The following is a 20,842-nucleotide window of genomic DNA, read 5'->3' as shown; positions in this document are numbered from 1 at the left end:
TAGTATTCACTTAAATTGACTACTACAATTCAACTAATTGTAGTAATGACTGATGCTGCCTAAACAGTTGCCAATCCACAACTAAACAGACAACTTCTGTAATTGATTTTTAAAGTAAATTACCTGGTTATTTTACCAAGTTGATTCATGCGGTCAAAACTAAATATGAGTTAACAAAGCCATTATTTAAATTAGTAATTTAAATTAGATAATTAGAGCAGATAATACATTCATTTAACATTATTCCTCCAAGAAATGTTGAAAAAAAATAATTTCCCCTACAGACTTAGATTTTTTAAAAGTTAATTATGATGTTTATAATAAATAGGACATTATTTTCTGAAGTGATATAGACTGACAGGATACAACACTATCAAAGGGATGCTTTATAATGAATCAAATGACCTCCTGAAGTCAATATTCAACAACGGAGCATAAGCTACATCATTCATATTTACTCTAAGTGGCTAACAGCTCTTTTAGGAATTTTTGTAGTAAAAAAATGTTTAAACACATATCTATCTAAACACAGACCGGAAGAAAACAAAATACTCATTGTCCTAGTCACTCCGTGACCACTACAAACATTTTGGAGGGTTTCTTTCTGACCATTTTTCCCTTGCATAAGTTTGAGGTTTTTTTAACATAATTTTATTTATGACATAATTGCTTAAGTTATACTCCTTTTGCCTAATACATCAGTTTCCTGGATGTTATAGTGTCTATAAACATACTTTTCACTGAATATTATTCTATAAAATGTACTACCACATTTTACAAATAGAAAAACTGCTAAAAAGTCTAATATTTTAATAAAGTAAATTCTTATAAAATATCTTAGCATTTCCTATCATTTTAAAGGTAACATTTTGGAAGAAGTGTTTTCATAGTTTATGTAAACAGTTCATATTAGTAAAGAAAGTAGAACAACCCACAGAATGATAGAAAGTATTTATAAGTCATATATCTGATAAGGAAATTGTATCCAGAATATATAAAGAACTTTTACAATTCAACAAAAAGACAACCCAATTGAAAAAATGGTCAAAGATAAAGAAGAGCAATCAGAAAAGGAAATTAAGAAAAACAATTGCATTTACAATGGCATCAAAAAGAATAAAACGCTTAAGAATAAACTTAACCATGGAGGTGAAAGACTTGTACACTAAAACTATGAAATATAGCTCAAAGAAATTAAAGAAGATATAAATAAGTGGGAAGACATCTAGTGATCATGAATGGGAAGACTTAATATTGTTGAGATGTGAACACTACCCAAAGCAATCTACAGATTCAATGCAATCCCTAACAAATCCCAATGATGTTTTTTCCAGAAACAGAAAATCCTATCATATAATTCACAAGGAATCTCTAGAGATCCCAAATAGACAAAACAGTAATGAAAAAGAAGAACAAAGTTGGAGATCTCACACTTCCAGATTCCAAAACTTACCTCAAAGATAATCAAAGTAATCAAAACAGTGCAATAATGACATAAAGATAGACATAGAGACCAATGGAATAGAAAAGAGAGCCCAGAAATAAACTCTCACATTTTGTTCAAATGATTTTCAACAAGAGTGCCAAGATCATTTGAAGGGGAAAGGACAGTCTCTTCAACAAATGGTGCTGGGAAAACTGGACATTCACATGCAAACAAATAAAGTTGGACCTGTATACTTTACACCACATACCAAAATTAACTCTATTAGGATGAAAGACCTAAAAGAAAACCTAAAACAAAAATCTTAGAAGAAAACATAAGAGAAAAGCTTCATAGCAGTCATTTTCTTGGAATATGACACCAAAAGCATAGGTAAAAAAAAAAAAAGAAATTGGACTACATCAAAATTAAAAACTCTGTACAACAAAGCACTATCAAGAGAGTGAAAAGGCAATCCAGAGTGGGAAAAAATATTTGCAAATCGGGTATCTGATCTAGAATTTATATCCAGAATATGTAAATAACTCCCAAAACTCAAAAACACCACCACCACCAAACTATCCGATTTTAAAAATGGGCAAAGAATCTGAAAAGGCTACATACTATATGTATGTGACATACATATGGAACCATGTGACATTCTGGAAAAGGCAAAACTATGGAGAAAGTAGAAAGATCAGTAGTTGCCAGGGATTTGGGTGGGAGGAAGGATGAACAGGTGGAGCACAAAGGATTTTTAGGGCAGTGAAAATACGCTATACGATATTATAATGATAGACACATATCATTAAACATTTCGTCCAAACCCAAAGAACATACAACAACAAGAGTGAATGCTAAAGTAAACTATGGACTTAGGGTGCTTATGATGTGTCAATGTAGGTTCATCACTTGTTTTAACAAAAAAAACAAAAACGAACCACTCTGGTGGGGCATGTTGATAATGGGAGAGACCATGCATGTGTGGAGGAGGGCATACGTGGGAAATCTGTATCTTCCCCTCAGTCTTGCTGTGAACCTGAAACTACTCTACAAATTTGTCTTTCAAATACAAAACATTTAAATAAATGGGCAAAGGATTCAATAGACATTTTTCCAAAGAAAAATGGCCAATAAGCATATGAACAGATGTTCAACATCACTAATCATTACGGAAATGCAAATCAAAACCAAATGAGATACCATTTCACAACTCTCAGGATGCCTAAAATGAAAAAGACTGACAATAACAAGTGTGATGAGGATGTGGAGAAACTGAAACCTTCATGCAATGCTAGTAGGAATGTAAAACGGTGCAGGTGCTTTGGTAATCAGTTTGGAAGCTCTGTAAAATACTAAACAGAGCAATGCCAAGTGGTGCAGCAATTCCACTCCTAGGTACATACCAAAGAGAAATGAAAACATACGTCCACGACAAAAATCTCGCACATGAGTGTTCAAAGCAGCATTATTCATAATATCCCCAAAGTGAAAACAACCTAAATGTCCATCAACTGACAGTTGGATAAATAAAATGTGGTATGTCCATACAATGGAATATTATTGGGCAATAAAAAAGAATGAAGTACTGATATATATTATAATCATGGATGAGCCTTGAAAACATTATGTTAAGAAGCCAGTCACAGAAAACCATGTATTATATGCTTCCATTTATATGAAATGTCTAGAATAGGTAAATTTATACAGACAGTAGATTAGTGGTTACCAGGGCCTGGGGGGAAGGGGTAATAGGGAGTGACAGTTCATGAGTACAAGATTTCTTTCTGGGATGATCCAAATGTTCTAAAATTATGTTGATGGTTGCACAAGTCAACATACCTGAACTACTGAATTGTACATGGGTGACTTGTACAGTATGTAAACTAGATCTCAATAAAGTGCCTATAAAAAGACAGCAGAGATATTCAAGTTTGGCACCACATGGCACATTCGAGTTAAGGAATGTTATTTCTCAACCTACCTCATCTAGTTGTTTTATACCATCTTTGCAACTGTACAATTAATTGTCCTGATCTGTGTTTCAGGAAGGTATAAGAACTAATGTGGAACCTGACTGACATAGATCCTCAAAGGGCTGGACTACAGAAAATGGGCAGAGGGAATGGTATGCACAGAGGTAGAGAGGTACCTTTAAGAAAAGAGAATATGCTTCGATTATGTGGCAACAGGCTACAGGGGGAAATAGGGCAGACTTTCAGAGTTGCTATATGCAATCTCAGGGGTTCAGACTGTCCTGAAGGGAAGGGACACCTCTTAAAGGTTCCAGAGGAATGACTATCAGACTGCAAGTTACAAAAAACACCTGTCCACCCTGTGAAGAAGATTAAGAGCAAAACTTCTCAGAGTGTGGTCCCCAGACCTGTATGTAGCATCAGCATCACCCATGAAATCGGCAGAAAGGCAAGTTCTCAAGCCCCATCTCAGACCCATTGAATCAGAAATGCCGGGGATGGCGTCCAGCAACTTGTATGTTAAGCATTTAAATACAAGCGCTCAGGCAGGAGAAATCATCAGAAGAAGTTTTTATTCATTAAATCAGAATTAGAAAATAGAAGGCACCTGAAGAGACCAGTGGCTGGATGTCTAACTCGAGGAACATGAATGAAACACCCAAACAGAGAGCTCACCGCTGATTTTTAATACCTCAGTGGGTAGAAGAGGTTTTAACTTTCTTCAAAGGTCTGTTGCAGTATTACTCTTATGTTTAGAAAAAACATTTTTAAGCCGAACTGTGCTTCTCTATGCCAAAATTAAAGACCATCCTGCCAGGACTTCCCTGGTGGCCCAGTGGTTAAGAATCCGCCTGCCAATGCAGGAGACACGGGTTCAAGCCCTGGTCTGGGAAGGTCCCACATGCCGCAGGGGCACTAAGCCCGTGTGCCAAAGCTACTGAGCCTGAGCTCTAGAGCCCACGAGCCACAACTACTGAAGCCTGCGTGCTCTAGGGCCTGTGATCCACAAGAGAAGCCACCTCAATGAGAAGACCACGCACTGCAACAAAGAGGAGTCCCTGCTCAACACAGCTAGAGAAAGCCCACACGCAGCAACGAAGACCCAACGCAGCCAAAAATAAATAAAAAATTATATGTAAAAAGAAAAAGACCATCCTGCCCCCTTTAACAGTTTGTACACATACCAAAGGATTGTCATCCTCCTCTTCATCCCTCAGGATCTAGAATTCCTAATCTAGCCCTGAGACGTCCCTGGTGCTTTTACACAAAATTCCAGCTCCAACCACTTTTCCCTCACAAGTTCTCCTTGCATCAACTGAATATGTGGTTCTCCTCCGAACTTTCTGCCAACTCTCCACATTATTTACTACTCACTTAACATACTTAAGCCCTTACGTTGTACAAGGTCCTCCACCCGTCAGGGAAAACACTTAGGTAATGAATATTGAAGGGATCTGAGAAAGTGCTGACAAAAATCAGAGCTGAGATCAGGATACTGATTGGGACATCCCTGGACATGGTGGAATTGAGAGATTAGGGAAAAAAAGCCATTGAGAGACAGAGCAGTCCAGGTAAAAAGCAATGAATATGTTCTCAAGCAGAGACAGTAAAAAGGATTTAAAGTGACAAGTACTTCAATGACCAATACAAATACTGCATAAGGAGCTTGTGTGAAGGAAGAGGAGCCGCATCTTAGAAACATGAAATTCCAGATATCTGAGTGGCAAGTAAGGAGCCAAAACATGCAGCTAAACAGAAGACCTGGACACCTGGAAAGAAGTAATAGGTCAAAGTACAGATTTCCAAATAATCCCCCAGGAGAAATAATGAAGCCTTAAGAGTGGATGGGGGCTTCCTTGGTGGCGCAGTGGTTGAGAGTCCGCCTGCCGATGCAGGGGACATGGGTTCGTGCCCCGGCCCGGGAAGATCCCACATGCCGCGCAGCGGCTGGGCCCGTGAGCCATGGCCCATGAACCTGTGCGTCCGGAGCCTGTGCTCCACAACGGGAGAGGCCACAACGGTGAGAGGCCCGCGTACCGAAAAAAAAAAAAAAAAAGAGTGGACGGGTTTCTTAGGGGGACAGTTTCAAGAGAAAAGAGAAGAATGGTTTAAAAAAAAAAACAAACAGAAGAACACCTACAATGAAAGGTAAGGAAAATGAACAAGCACAAACAGACAGGAATCAGAAAAGCAGCCAAAGATGCAGCAGTAGAAACAGACTGTGTAGTGCCTCTTCCCAGAGAGATCAGCTCTGTTGGAGTGCAGCTATGGAAAATAGGAAAACAGAAACCTTAAAAATAGTAAACCACTGAGGAACTTTAGGAAAACATTCAGTTAACAGGTACAGGCAGGACCCAGACTACAAAGGATCAAAATAATCAGGTGCTAAGGAAGTTGAAAACAGGAAGTGTAGACACAATAATATTTTATAAAAAATGAGAATAAGGACAAGCATCTTGCTCAGAGAAGGTCTCCTTGCCCACAAGGTCTCTTCAAAAGCAAGAGGACACGGGGAATCAGGAGAGCTATCTCCAAGAAGTGGTCATTCATGATGTATATGACTATATTCAAAGACAGTACAAAAAAAAGAAAAACACAGGACCCTAAGTGGCTCAAGCTAGCATAGTCATAATAACGTACACTCAGTATTTATTTAACCAAAATCTAGCTGTAGATTAAGAGAATGAGAAAAGTGAAGTGGTTTTAGTGGGGATTAAGGCAGGGAGAAACAAATAATCAAATGCTTATCTTCCAGAAGTAAGCCAACAGAAAATCTAAAATTAAAAAAAAGAACAAACACAACAAAAAACAAGAATCAGTGACATAAGTATATTATTTAGAAACATGAAAGTTAAGAAAAACTGAAGTAACAGCTGAAAATAATGACATAGTTGCCCCTAGGAAAGTGTGACTCAGAGTGGGCAGGCGTGGAGCAAAGGTCATCAGTTTTTCATTATAAGTCTCAGAATATCACTTGACATCTAAAATGAAATACACACGCACCTGTGTCTGTCATACAGAGTGAAGTAAGTCAGAAAGAGAAAAACAAATATTGTATATTAAAGCATATATGTGGAATCTAGAAAAATGGTACAGATGATCTTATTTGCAAAGCAGAAATAGACGCAGACATAGAGAACAAACGTATGGATACCAAGGGGGAAAGGAAACGTATGGATACCGAAGGGGATAGGGAAGGGGATGGGATGTACTGGGAGATTGGGACTGACATATATACACTATTGATACTAGGTATAAAATAGATAACTAATGAGAACATACCATATAGCACAGGGAACTCTACTCAGTACTCTGTGGTGACCTAAATGGGAAGGAAATCCAAAAAAGAGGGGATATATGTATATGTATAGCTAACACAACATTGTAAAGAAACTATACTTCAATAAAAATTAAAAAAAAAAAGAAACACACATGCACAGGCACATACACAGAATTTTTTTTCAAGAAACACCTAAGAAAAAAGTCAAAGATTCCTAAGACACTGCTAAATAGTAGCTGAAATATGTGAGGCAGAGACATATGTTCAACTTAACACTTAAGAACTAGCAATGTCTCCGAAATTACCACAAGAAAAGCCTGTTTCATAAGTTAATTGGGACTGGGCTTCCCTGGTGGTGCAGAGGTTAAGAATCCGCCTACCAATGCAGGGGACACGGGTTCGAGCCCTGGGCCAGGAAGATCCCACATGCCGCGTAGCAACTAAGCCCATTCGCCACAACTACTGAGCCTGTGCTCTAGAGCCTGCAAGCCACAACTACTGAAGCCCACATGCCACAACTACTGAAGCCCACGCGCCTAGAGCCTGTGCTCCACAACAAGAGAAGTCACCGCAATGAGAGGCCTACGTACCATAACGAAGAGCAGCCCCTGCTTGCCACAACTAGAGAAAGCCCATGTGCAGCAACAAAGACCCAATGCAGCCAAAAATCAATCAGTCAATAAATTTAAAAAAAAATTAATTGGAACTTCCAGATTCCACCTATCATTTAGAAAGCTGAAAATCACTCCCACTCTAGTAACAAGGGAAAAAAACAGGTAATCTACAGAACTATACTTTTCTTGAACCCAAAAAATTAAGATGGCAGGGCAACCAACTAGTCTGAAATCTAAGGAAATTGCTTCAAGGCAAGCATGGGCTCACCTTGAATAGGTGTGGGAAAAAGATGGGACCTGCCAAACATTAATAGAATGAAAGAAAAAAAATCATATAATCATCTCAACATATGCAGAAAAAGCATTTGACAAGATTCAACATTCTTTCAGGATAAAAAGTCTCAACAAATTAGGTAGAGAAGGAATGTACCTCAACATAATAAAGGCCATATGACAAGCCAATGGCTAACATTATATTCAACAGTAGAAGGCTGAAAACTTTCCCTCATCACAAGGGTGCCTACTCTCATCACTCCTATTCAACACAGTACTGGAAGTCCTAGCCAAAGCAATCAGGCAAGAAAAAGAAACAAAAGTCATCAGAATCGCTAAGAATGAAGTAAAATTGTCTCTATTTGCACATGACATGATTTTATATACAGAAAACCCTAAAAAGTCCACCAAAAGCTGTAGGAGCTACTCAGTGAATTCAGTAAAGTTGCAGCATACAAAATTAACACACAAAAATCAGCAGCGCTTCTATACACTAACTATAAATTATCTGTAAAAGAAAGAAAACAATCCCATTTACAATACCATCAAAAACAATAAAATACTTAGGAATAAATTTAACCAAGGAAGTGAAACATCTCTACACTGAAAACCAAAAGACAATTATGAAAGAAACTGAAGAGGATACAAATAAATGAAAATATATCCTGTGTTCATGAAATGGAAGAATTGTTAAAATGTCCATGCTACTCAAAACCACCTATAGATTTAATGCAATCCCTATCAAAATTCTAACGGCTTTTTTTTTTTTTTTTTTACAGAAGTAGAACAAATAGTCCAAAAATTTATTTGGAACCACGAAAGACCCCAAATAGCCAAAGCAATCCTGAGAAAGAATAAAACAGGAGGCATCATACTTGATTTCCAGCTATGGTAATCAAAACAGTATGGTACTCACATAAAAACGGACACAGAGACAAAAGGAACAGAATCAAGAGCCCAGAAATAAACCCATGCATATATGATCAACTGATCTTTGACAAAGGGGTCAGGAATACTTAATGAAAAAAAGACAATCTCTTCAATAAGTGATGCTGGGGAAATTGGGTATTCACTCATAAAAGAATGAAACTAGACTCTTATCCTACACTGCTCACAAAAGTTAGGGTTAGGGTTAACTCAAAATGAATTAAAGATATAAATGTAAGACCTGAAACCATAAAACTCCTAGAAGAAAACATAGAGAAAAGCTCCTTAACATGGGTCTTGGCAACAATGTTTTGGATATGACATGTAAAGCAAAGGCAACAAAAGCAAAAATCAACTGGGACTATATCAAACTAAAAGCTTCTGCACAGCAAAGAAAACCATCATAAAAAAGGAAAGGCAACATAGAAAATGCAACAAAATATTTGTAAATCATATATCTGATAAGTAGTTAACATCCAAAATATATAAAGAACTAATACAACTCAATAGCAGAAAGACAAATAATCCAATTTTAAAATGGGCAAAGGATCTGAATAGACATTCTTCCAGAGAAGATATTCAAATGGCCCAGGTACCTAAAATGGCACTCAACATCACTAATCATTAGGGAAATGCAAATCAAAACCACAATGAGATCTTACCTCACACGTTAAAACGGCTATCACCATAAAGACAACAGACAACAAATGCTGGTGAAGATGTGGAGAAAAGGCAACACTTGATGTTGGTGGCATTGTAGACTGGTACAGCTATTATGGAAAACAGTAAAGAGGTTCCTCAAAAAAATAAAAATTGAACTACCATAGATCCAGCAATTCCACTTCTGAGTGTAAAACCAAAAAAAAGAAAGAAGGAAAAGAAACACTGACCTGAAAAGATATCTGCACCCCCATGTTCATTGCAGTATTATTTATAATAAACATGGAAACAACCTAAGTGTCCCCTGACCAATGAATGGATAAAGAAAATATGGCGTGTGTGTGTGTGTATATATATATGTGTGTGTACACACACACACACACACACACACTGGAATACTATTCAGCCATAAAAAGAAGGAAATCCTCCCATTTCCAAAAACATCCCAAGGGCACTATACTAAATGAAACAAGACAGAGAAAGACAAATACCATATGATCTCACTTATATATGGAATATAAAAAAATAAAAAACCCAAGCTCATAGTAAAAGAGGTCAGATTTGTGGTTACCAAAGGCTGGAGGTTAGGGGTGGAGGAATTGGATGAAGGTGGTCAAAAGGTACAAAATTCCAGTTACAGGCACACCTCAGAGATATTGTGGGTTCAGTTCAGACCACTGCAATAAAGCAAGTATTGCAGTAAAGCAAATCACATTAATTTTTTGGTTCCCCAGTGCATATAAAAAGTATGTTTACACTATATTGTAGTTTATTAAGCGTGCAATAGCATTATGTCTAAAAAAAAATATACATACCTTAATTAAAAATACTTAATTGCTAAAATATGCTAGCCATCATGAGGCTTCAGCAAGTTGTAATCTTTTTGTAATAGTAACAAACACCACTGATCACAGATCACGATAACAAATATAATAAGGAAAAATTTGAAATATTACGAGAATTACCAAAATGTGAGAGAGACACAAAGTGAGCAAATGCTGTTGGAAAAACAGACTTGCTCAATGGGTTGCCACAAAACTTAAATTTGTAAAAAATGCATTATCTGAAGTGCAATATAGCAAAGCACAGTAAGGATACCTGTACTATTTACCTCTGTCTCTACTGTCTTATACACAATGCTTAACATTCCATAAAAAATTACCAGACACACAAAAAGCAAGAAAAGCAATCCACTGTCAAGAGACAAAGAGGTTAACAGAATGACAAAGAAATGATCAAGATGTTGGAATGATCAGATAGAGAACTTTGTTATGTTAAAAGGTCTAGTGGACAAGGTAGACAACATATATGATGAGATGGAGAACTTCAGCTGAGAAGTGGAAACTATAAGAAAGAGTCAAAGAAAAATGCTAGAAATGAGGTAAAGAATGCCTTCAATGGTCTCATCAGTAGACATCAGAGCACAGCTGAGGAAAGAATCAGTAAACTTGAAGACAGGCCAATAGACATCAGCTAAACACTAACAGAGAAAGTGGAAGGGAGTGGGGAGGCAGTCGGAAAAGGGGAAAAGGAGTGGGGAGAAGAAATAGAACTGAGCACCCATGGCTGTGGGACAGTATCAGTCTGACAAATGTATAAGTTATTCAAGAATTTATATGAAGTACTTCCTGAATCTAGCAAAAAAGAATAAAAAAAGGAAAAAAAAAGATCATGAAAACAGTATCTGCTATCATTTGCGCACGTAATTTGCCCTCACGAATGCCGTGTTCTGCTAACCATTTCCATAACTCTCTGCAGGTCAGCCTTCTCAACCTTGATCCTCTGAACTCACTCAATTCATTACCATAATTGCAGCCGCCTGGCTTCTGATGTTTAAGTGCCACCTCCAGGCCTCTACTGTTCTAAGGTCCTATGACATCCCCCGTACCCCCTTTGCTATCAGTGAAGCAGGTCTGCAATGGCATTTCCAGATGGCAGCCCTAGACCTCAGAGGACATGGAAACAGTTTCTCAGTGGTGTTAGGACCTTTTCCACCAGCGATTTTTCGGTGCTTTGGTAGATGATGTAGCCTTTAGGCCCCTCCACGGCACAAAATTGTCTGGTATGATCCATATTCAATCCAGCCTGCCTGCTTATTTAAAACCTTCAATTGTCTGCAATGGCATTTCTGGCATTTTGACACCTATAACGGGGGCCATTGCTTTGTCCATGCTGCTAGGAACTTTCCAAATACACCTCAACTTGTACCATCAAAAGAAATCAACGATGCTCAGAAGCCAAAGACAGTTGCCCCAGTGAAAGCCACGATACCTTGTCCAGTTTCTGGGCCTGAGTCAATTTTGGACTTAGAACTATGTATTGAAGGAGAGGCCAGATCCTGGAAGGGAAGATTCTGCAACACCAAAGCAAACGTATAGTCATGAATCTCTCAGACCACCCCCCAATGACCATTTATTCAAGTAGCTGTATACCAGGGAAAGGGGAAAACCCAAACATTTCACAAATTATTAAGTACAAGATGCAAGAGACTCAAAGTGTTATCTGGCCCCTCTGTTAGACAGGGGGCATGCATAGGGGTGAGATAATAAATAAAACCTGGGCCAGATCTGGCTCACAGTGTAGGCACTGGGTCCACAAACACATCCAGAGGACACTGCCCCAGTCCCTGAATGTATAATTGGAATAGACATGTTGGCAAACACTCACATCGCTTCCTTGGTCTACAGTATAAAACAGCCAGATGGAAGGCTCTAGATCTGCGCTCCCCCATACCCTGGCCAGGATAAATAAAACCAATACCCCACATGCAGGGAAATGACAGAAATTAGTGCCACCCTTAAAATCCCAAGTATGCAGGGCTGATGGTCCCTACAATACTTCCATTTAATTCACCACTCTGCCACTACAAAAACCAGAAGGAATGTGGAGGATGACAGTGGACTCCCACAAGCTCAACCTTTCAAATAGCCCCAATTCTAGCAGCTCTGCCAGATACGAAATCTTTGCTAGAGCAGGTCAATACTACTTAAGTACACAGTACACAGCAACTGACCTGGCAAATATATTCTTCTCTATCCTCATTAGGAAAAAAAAAAGATAGAAAACACTTTGCATTCACACGGACAACAGTACGCATTTACATTTACAGTTCTGCCTCAAAGCCATCTGGGCAACCTGCAGAAAACACCCTGGTTCACCCTGGTCCAATGATGTCCTGTTAACAGAACCAGATGAGCAAGAAGTGGAATGCTGAAGGCTTTAATAAGATACCTATGCTCCAGAGGGTGGGCAATCTTACAATTCAGGGGCTTTGTCATGTCAATAAATTCTCAGGGGTTCAGTGGTTTGGGTAATGCCCAGACATTGCCCCCAAAGTAAAGAACTTGCACTTCCACCTTGCACTTCCTGAAACAGAAGTAAGCACAACGCCTGGATGGCTTCTTCCGGTTCGGGGGCAGCATATTCCACAACTAGGAATAATGTTCTGATCCATATGCCAGATGAGAAAGGATGCCTGAACACCAGGCTCCTTTGTCAAAGGACCAGCAGGCAAGAAGAGTCACCACCTTAGCAGAGGTAATTAAACTTGAACATCAGAAGAAAGGAGTAGTATACACAATGGGGACAATGAGAACTACATTTCATGTGCAGATGATGCACTTAAGGGTCTCTTGGTGTTCCCTTGTCCAATTTTGACAGTAAATGGACAAGTGTAACAACCCTGGCCTAAGAAGGGCATGATAACCAGGGGTTGAGACCTCCAGGGTTGAGGGCCTGAGTCACATCACCAAGTAAGCCCTGAAGACCAGACGTGCTAGCCAAGGGGAAGGGGAATCCAGAACAGATAGTAGAGGAGGGAGAAGATGATTCAGTTGTGGCCCCAAGGTCAACTACAGCAATAGGAGCCCCCCAAGGTCAGCAGGTGCATTCCTTCTGGGAGCATCAGCTTGACTCCAGCCTCTGGCCACCCTTCCTTCCACAGGTGTGACCCCTTAGCACTTCGATAAGCCTGTTGCACACTAACCTCCATCTCGGTCTGCTTCCTCTGAAGCCCAACCTACAAGAAATAGTAATGTTTACACCTGTATTTCAGGGGTGTCATGTTCCATTAAATAACACATGTCAAGTTGTTTGGACAGTGCTCGACTCATAGCAGGCATTCAATATATAAGCATGAGAAATTGTATCCTAGGGAACAAGACAGATAAGCTTATGTAAACCCCAGGATTATACGTATCTTCTAGATGCCAGGTGAGAGATACATAATTCCTGAGACACAGAACACAGGAAGCATTGATTTTAGAGGTATGCTCAGCCTCACTAGAAGATACTAAGTGGAAACAAAGGTCAGTACTACAATCCAATTATTTACTATACTATCCCTATTTTCAACTGATTATAGAAGATGTAAAAACTGCAGAATTTGAACTGCATTTGAAAAATAAAGGAACAAATGCTTATTAATACGGTATCTTAAAATTCCGGTATATTAATTTTTATTAAAGAACACTAGGGGTCGCTAATGGACCAAGAAAGCCCATAGGTCCCTCAAAGTTTTGGGAGCTGCATTTTATTTATTTGAAAGGATAAGAATTTAAAGTGCTTTGTAACAAACCACATGCCTTTTCAACTCATCATTCTATTTATTAAATCACCACCCTATCATATTTTAAATTATCTTCATGGTAAAAGATCACATCAGAACAGGATAATTTGATTCTTTTCATGAGTACAATTAGAAATTAAACTTTTGCAAAATTCAATCATGTTTAGATACTGAGCACACACATTTTTAACGTTTCCTGTGTGGCACAACCATTTAGCTTCAGCTAATACAAGCGATAATATGTATGCTAATGTTCAAATCAAACTAAGGCCTCATTTAGCATGGTCTTATGTTCGAAGTTGAAGAAAATAGCCAGATACGCAAAGAACCGAGCGTAGATTTGATTTGATCTAGGTAACTGATCTAGGTAATTACACAGATGGTAATTATGCAGTAAGACTTGTGCTCATGGAAGATACAAAAAAAGTGAAATGTATAAATTCCTTGGGAGCAAGGTGAATATGATCTACTGGTGGTGAAGACACATACAACAATAAACTGTGATACAAGGTAGAAGACGAATGACAGTGCTTGTAATATTCTTGGGAAATCTGGAAAAGGACAGCTGCTTTCCACCTGCAGGAAGTCAGGAAAGAATTTATGGAGACAGCATTTGAGCTGCACTTTCAAGAATGGGTTGACATGGGCCACGTGAAAATAGACGGCCAAGAACTCTCCTAGGTACATAGAGAAGAATGAGAAGTGCAAGGCTATAAAGGAAAATAGCAAGTAGCTCACGTATGAGTCAGGCAAATTAAACTATTTGCAGCTCATTTTTGAGCCTCCCCCGCACCGACCCCAGAGTCAAGCATAGCAATTAACCCACTACCTTTATTTTTTTTTAGTATAATGGGTATTTTTTTCTCAACTTTAGTGAGACTCCATATCTGGTCCACAAGTATCAACATATGAACAAATAGACCCAACAGTGTGAAATGTACTAATTCAAACATGCTTAGCACACACTTACTGGGTTGATTAATAATTTATATGAAAATTGGTTAAATCTAATAATTAGAATAAAAATATAAAATCATATAAATTCATTCTTGAACTTGTGATAAATGCACATAAATCTTCCAATTATGGGATTATAAAATAACCTTTAGGGAGTATGTTAGACTATGGTTAATCACAACAAACAAGAAATACACCTTATGTCATAGTTAATTTACCAGATCATTCAAATAATCAAAAAAAGTATCAGGAAAGAGGGGTGAAGCAACTTTTGACTATGGTGGCATAAAGAGATCTGTGAACTGTAATCCTGAAAAAAAGAGTATAAAATTGGACAAAATTACAAAACTACTCATATCATGGTGCTGGATATCGACTAAAGACAACAAATTGAGAGGCATACTCAACAGGAACTAGAACTTCAGGTAACAGGAGTCTTTAACCTTCCAGCCACAGGCTATGGCCACACACCCTCCGACCCCCGCCCCCCCAACCCCCTTCTCCAAGAAGTCTGACCAAACCAGGGCTGGCAATGAAAGCCAGTAGCTTTGCCAGAGGGAAATGACTTGATTTGGAGCAAAAAAGCAGCAAATTCAGTAGGAAACAAATGGAAAAATCTACAGCACGAGGCGCCTTTTCCCATTAGAGTGTATTTGCTTTCTGTCCGGGGTATAACAAATTACCACAAACTCAGCAGCTTAAAACACCACAAATTTATTATCTGACAGTTCTGTACTTCAGAAGTCCAAAATGGGTCCCACTGGGCTAGAATCAAGGTGTCAGCAGGGCTGCTTTCCTTTAGAAAAGCTTTCCTTTAGCTCTAGAGGAGAACTCATTTCCTTGCTTTTTCTACTTTCCAGAGGCTGCCCACACTCCTTGGTCCCCTTTCTCCATTTTCCAAGCCAGAAACATTGCATCTCTCCGACCATTCTCTCCTAGGCACATCTCCCTCTCATTCTGACTCTTTTTCTGCCTCTCTCTCACACTTTTAAGGACCTTTGTGGTTACACTGAGGCCACCAGATAATCCAGATAATTTTCCTCTTTTAAGGTCTGCTGATCAGCAACCTCAATTCCATCTGGAACTTTAATTTCCCCTTGTCATGTAAGCTAACACAGCCACAGGCTTTGGGGACTAGGATGAGAACGTCTCTGGAGGGCCATTATTAATGCCCACCACATGGGGCAAATGGCAAAACAGCCTGGAAATGAGAGACCCAAAAAAGGACAAGGTAAGCTGCCCATACATTCCTGGCTGACTGTGCAGGAGAAACAGAAGAAGGCCCCACAGGAAGCAGAAGCAGAAGTGAGGAATGGCTGCTCCCCAACCTACACACAGATCCATCATCAGAGGGCAGAAGCTCTATGCTTCTGAGTATTCGGGCAAAACCTCTACCCAGATACTGGCTGACCACTAAGCTATGTAGATGCAGGGGTGAACTCTAGGAAATTTAGTCCATTTGGGGTGTCATAACAAAACCACCACAGACTGGGTGGCTTAAACATGATTTACTGCTCACATTTTCGGAGGCCGGGAAGACCAAGATCAAGGCACAACAAGATCTGGTGTCTGGTGAGAGCCTGCTTCCTGGTTCACAGATGGCCATCTTCTCACTTTGTCCTCACATGGCAGAAGGGGCACGAGAGCTCTCTGGGGTCTCCTTTATAAGGGAACTAATTTCATTCACAAAGGCTCTATCACCATGGCCTAATCACCTCCCAAAGGCCCCATCCCTAATACCATCACTTTGGGATTTGAACATATGCATTTCAGGGGGATGCAAACAGCCAGTACGTAAGAGAAACTACGCTAAAACATTAAAACAATTTTTTTTTTTAAAAGAGCAGAGATATCAGTAGGCCAGACACATTCTATATTTCACAGATGAAGGCCAGACAAGTTAATAAAAAATAATAATAACCTCAAGGGGAAAAGGTCAGAGTTGCTAAAATTATATTATATACAATGTCTAGTTTTCAAAAAGAACTTGTGAGATATGCAAAAAAAAGGGAAGTATGACCCACAGTCTGAAAAAAGCAGGTATTAGAAACTGACTTTTAATGGGCCCATATGTTGAATTTAGCAGATAAGAAGTATAAAGCTATTATAAATATGTCCAAAAAGTTTAATATCCAAAGGGATAAAATACCAAAGAATATTTGTAAAAAACCAGAGAAGGCAGTAAAAGAGGAACTAAGGAACAAAAAACCTGAGACATATAGAAAACAAGTACAAATAGAAGAGGTAAATCCAAAGTTATTAACAACTAAATGTGACTAAACTAAATCAAAAGGAAGAAATTTTCAGATGATAAAAACATACAACTGAATTATATGCTGCCAACAACAAACACACATTAGATTCAAAGACACGAGGAAGTTGAATGTAAAAGGAGAGGAAAAGACAATATAAGCAGTAACTATAAGACAGCTAGATTGGCTATATTAACATAAAAAAAATAAACTTTCTGGTAAGAAATATTACTGAAGGCAAAGAAAGACATTTCATAATGACCAAAAAGGTCAATACACATCAGGAAGGCATATCCCATATAACATATCCCACATAATCCCACTATAAATGGATATGCACCTCACAAAATTCATGAAGCAAAATCTGACAAAATTAAAAATATACAATTCAAGAATTCATAGTTGGAGACATCAATACCTCACTCTCAGTATTCGATAAAACAAGCAGAAAATCAGTTAAGGATAAGAGAACTGAACAGCCCCATCACTAACTTAACCTAATTTACATTTATATAATACTCCACCTCAAAGTAGGCTACATTTTTTTCAAGCACTCAATAAACATTCTCTAGGATAGATCAAATGCTATACTGTAAAATAATTCCTAATACATTATAAAAGAATTTAAAATACATTCTTCAAAACACAATTCAAAGTAAGTTACCTGATCACAAGGGAAATTAAATTAGAAATCAACAATGGAAACAAATTTGGTACATCTCCAAATATTTGGCAAACAAGATACTTCTATATATACCTGTGGGTCAAAGAAGAAACCACAAGGAAAATTATAAAATAATATTAATATTATTAACAACCTTATGCCAACAAATTAGACAACTTAGGTGAAATGGAAAAATATCTAGAAAGAAAATAACCGAAACTGACTCGGGGAGAAGTAGAAACTCTGAACAGATCTATATTAAATAATTAAATTGATTTAGTAATTTAAGATCTTTCCACACAGGAAGTCTAAGCACAGATGGTTTCACTGGTGAATTTTATCAAATATTTAAGGAAGTAATAATCTTTCACAAGCCTTTCGGAAAACAGAAGAGGAAAGAACACTTCTCAACTCATTCTACGAGGCCAGTATTACCCTGTTACCAAAGCCAGACACACACATCTCAAGAAAACTACAGAGCAGTACCTCTCATGAATACACACCCAAAAAATCCTTAAGAAAATACTAGAATTCAGCAACATATAAAAAGGATTATTAACCAATACCAAGTGAGATTTATACAGGAATGCAAGTTTGGCTTGAAATCTCCAAATTAATGTAATATACCATATTAATAGATTAATAAACAAAAATCACATGATCATCTCAAAAGACAGAGGAAAAACATCTGACACCCATTCACGATTTAAAAAAAACAACTCTCAATAGACTAGAAATACAAGAAAGCTTTCTCAACCTAATAAAGGGCATCTAAGAGAAACTTACAACTAACATCATATTTACTGGTTAAAGACTAGATGCTATTCCCCAAAGATCAAAAAATAAGGCAAAGATTTCTGCTCTCATTGTATTTATTCAACACTATACTAGAATCTAGCTAATAAAGAGGGGAAAAAGGATCCAGACTGGAAAGGAAGAAGTACAATAAATGTCTTTATTTTGCAGATGATATGATCTGGTATATAGAAAATCTTAAGGAATCAACAAAAACCTACTAGAACTAACAAGCAAATTCAGCAAGGACACAAGACAGAAAAGCAACATAAACACTGTCTTTCTATATAATAGCAACAAGAAATTGAGAACAATTCCATTCAAAATAGCACCAAAAAGAATACAATGCATAGAAGTTTAACAAAAAGAGAATAAGAGCTGTATACTGAAAACCTCAAAACACTGCTGAAAAAAATTAAAGATCTAAATAAATGGAGAGGCATTTGATGCTCACAGACTGGAAGACAATGTTGTTAAAGTGGCATTTCTTCCCAAACTGATCTGCAGGTTCAAGACAACACAATCTCTATCAAAATTCCAACAGGTGTTTTTATAGAAATTAATAGAATAATCTTAACATTTACATGGAAACACAAACTTTTGACTGACAATAGCCAAAATAATTTTTCAAAAGATTACAGGTTGGAGAACTTACACTACCCAATATCAAAACTTAATTACAGGGAATTCCCTGGCAGTCCAGCGGTTAAGACTCTGTCTGCACTTCCAATGCAGGGGGCCCAGGTTTGACCCCTGGTCAGGGAACTAGATCCCGCATGCTGCAACTAAAGGTCCTGCACACTGCAGTGAAGATACCTCATGCAGCAATGAAGACACTGCACGTGGCAACAAAGACACTGCACATGGCAGTGGAGACACTGCATGTGGCAACGAAGACCCAGAGCAGCCAAATAAATAAATATTATTTTAAAAATTAATTACAAAGTAATGTAATAAGACAGTGTGGTATTGGTGCAAGGATAAAATACAGATCAAAAGAAGAGAACAGAAAGTCCAGAAATAAATCCTTACATTTATGGTCAACTGATTTCCAACAAAGGTGTCAAGGCAATACAATGGGGAAAGAATCTTTCTAATAAACAGTGAATAGATTAAAAAATGTGGTATATCCATACAATGAAATGTCATTCAGCCATAAAAAGAATTACTGATACATGCTACATCATGGTTGAACCTTAACAAAATTATACTAAATTTAAAAATTCAGACACAAATGTTTGTATGATCCCATTTACAAGAAATTTCTAGAAAAAGCAAGTATCTAGAAACAGAAAGTAAATCAGCAGTAGCCTGAGGCTTGGCTAGAAGCAGGAAATGAATGCAAACAGGCATGAGGAAACTTTCTGGGGGAATGGAAATGTCCCAAAACTAGATTGTGGTTGTGGTCATACAACTGTGTAAATGTATAAAAAAAATCATTGAAATGTACACTTATACAGCAGGTGAGTTTCATGCAGTGTACATTATTCCCCAATAAAGTGTTTTAAAAATAGAAAGAAGATGAAGAAGGTGCAGGAGTTCCCCATCCCTGGAGGACACAAGCATAGACTGAATGAGCTCCTATCAGGGACATGAGGGTAGAGTCTCCATGACCTTCGTACTTGACCTCACCGTCCATCACTAAGAGCGTGAGGTCTTTTAACCCAAAATGCTGGTTTATACATTTTTTGTGGCTTTTCGCAGTTGCTATTCCTAGGGTTATAAGGAGAAAACATTTGTGACTGCTCTTCCAAATATTTCACTTGCAAACATTGAACAGAGAATGTTTTTCACCTTTCGTCCTGTAAAGGCAGCCCGATGAAGTGGCGTGTCTCCCATGTCATTTAATACATTTACTTCTGCACCAGCCTAGTAAACATGAAAGCTTTAAGCATCTTCCACATATCAAGAAATATACAAAGGTGAAAACAGTTCCCTAAAAATATATTAAATATTTAAAAAATTAAAATAATTGTTAATATTGACTGGTTGTCACTACTAAAAATAAGTTCAGTTCACAGTAAAACAGTAAGCTTATAGTAAAAATCTACCTGATAGGTAGAAAATAAAAAGCTACTTTTCTTTAAAAATCTATATACCCTTTGCTCTACTTTAGAAACACTCATATTGAAAAAAAGGAGAACCGTCTCTGAATAAAATAGCACATTTTCTCCACCAATTTAATTTAATGAGTTTAAGGAAAAAAAAGAAAAAGATGCCACCATTTAAATGGTGGAGGAGCTGGAGGTTTAAGGGCTGCCTTAGCTCATGGATTTCAGGTTTGGGGCCACCAGATCAATTTTAAGATGAAACCCAATTTCAGAAATATCAGTATGTGTGAAAAATTATTCATCACAGAATTGAGAAATATGAGTTCTTAAGTTACAGCGTGCTCATTAAGAGATTCTGACATTATTTTTTAATTACAAAGGATGTGCTTTGGTCATTTTTTTA

General features: G+C 37.8%; 1 protein-coding gene across 4 annotated transcripts in view; it reads right to left on the bottom strand.

Annotated features, from left to right (window-relative positions):
* The window catches only part of OSBPL1A (oxysterol binding protein like 1A), a 213,516-nt gene that overhangs the window by 173,779 nt on the left and 18,895 nt on the right, over positions 1-20,842 (bottom strand). For all 4 annotated transcript variants that reach the window (XM_033435290.2, XM_004273743.3, XM_049697555.1 and 1 more), the window contains exon 4: positions 20,183-20,257. In XM_033435290.2, the coding sequence (XP_033291181.1) occupies positions 20,183-20,257 (75 nt within the window). The remainder of the gene's footprint in view (positions 1-20,182; positions 20,258-20,842) is intronic.

The sequence above is a fragment of the Orcinus orca genome, chromosome 15 (genome assembly GCF_937001465.1).
Source record: "Orcinus orca chromosome 15, mOrcOrc1.1, whole genome shotgun sequence".
Lineage (NCBI taxonomy): Eukaryota > Metazoa > Chordata > Mammalia > Artiodactyla > Delphinidae > Orcinus > Orcinus orca.
Note: the sequence above shows the minus strand (reverse complement) of the source record. Positions and strands in the feature narration are given on the sequence as shown.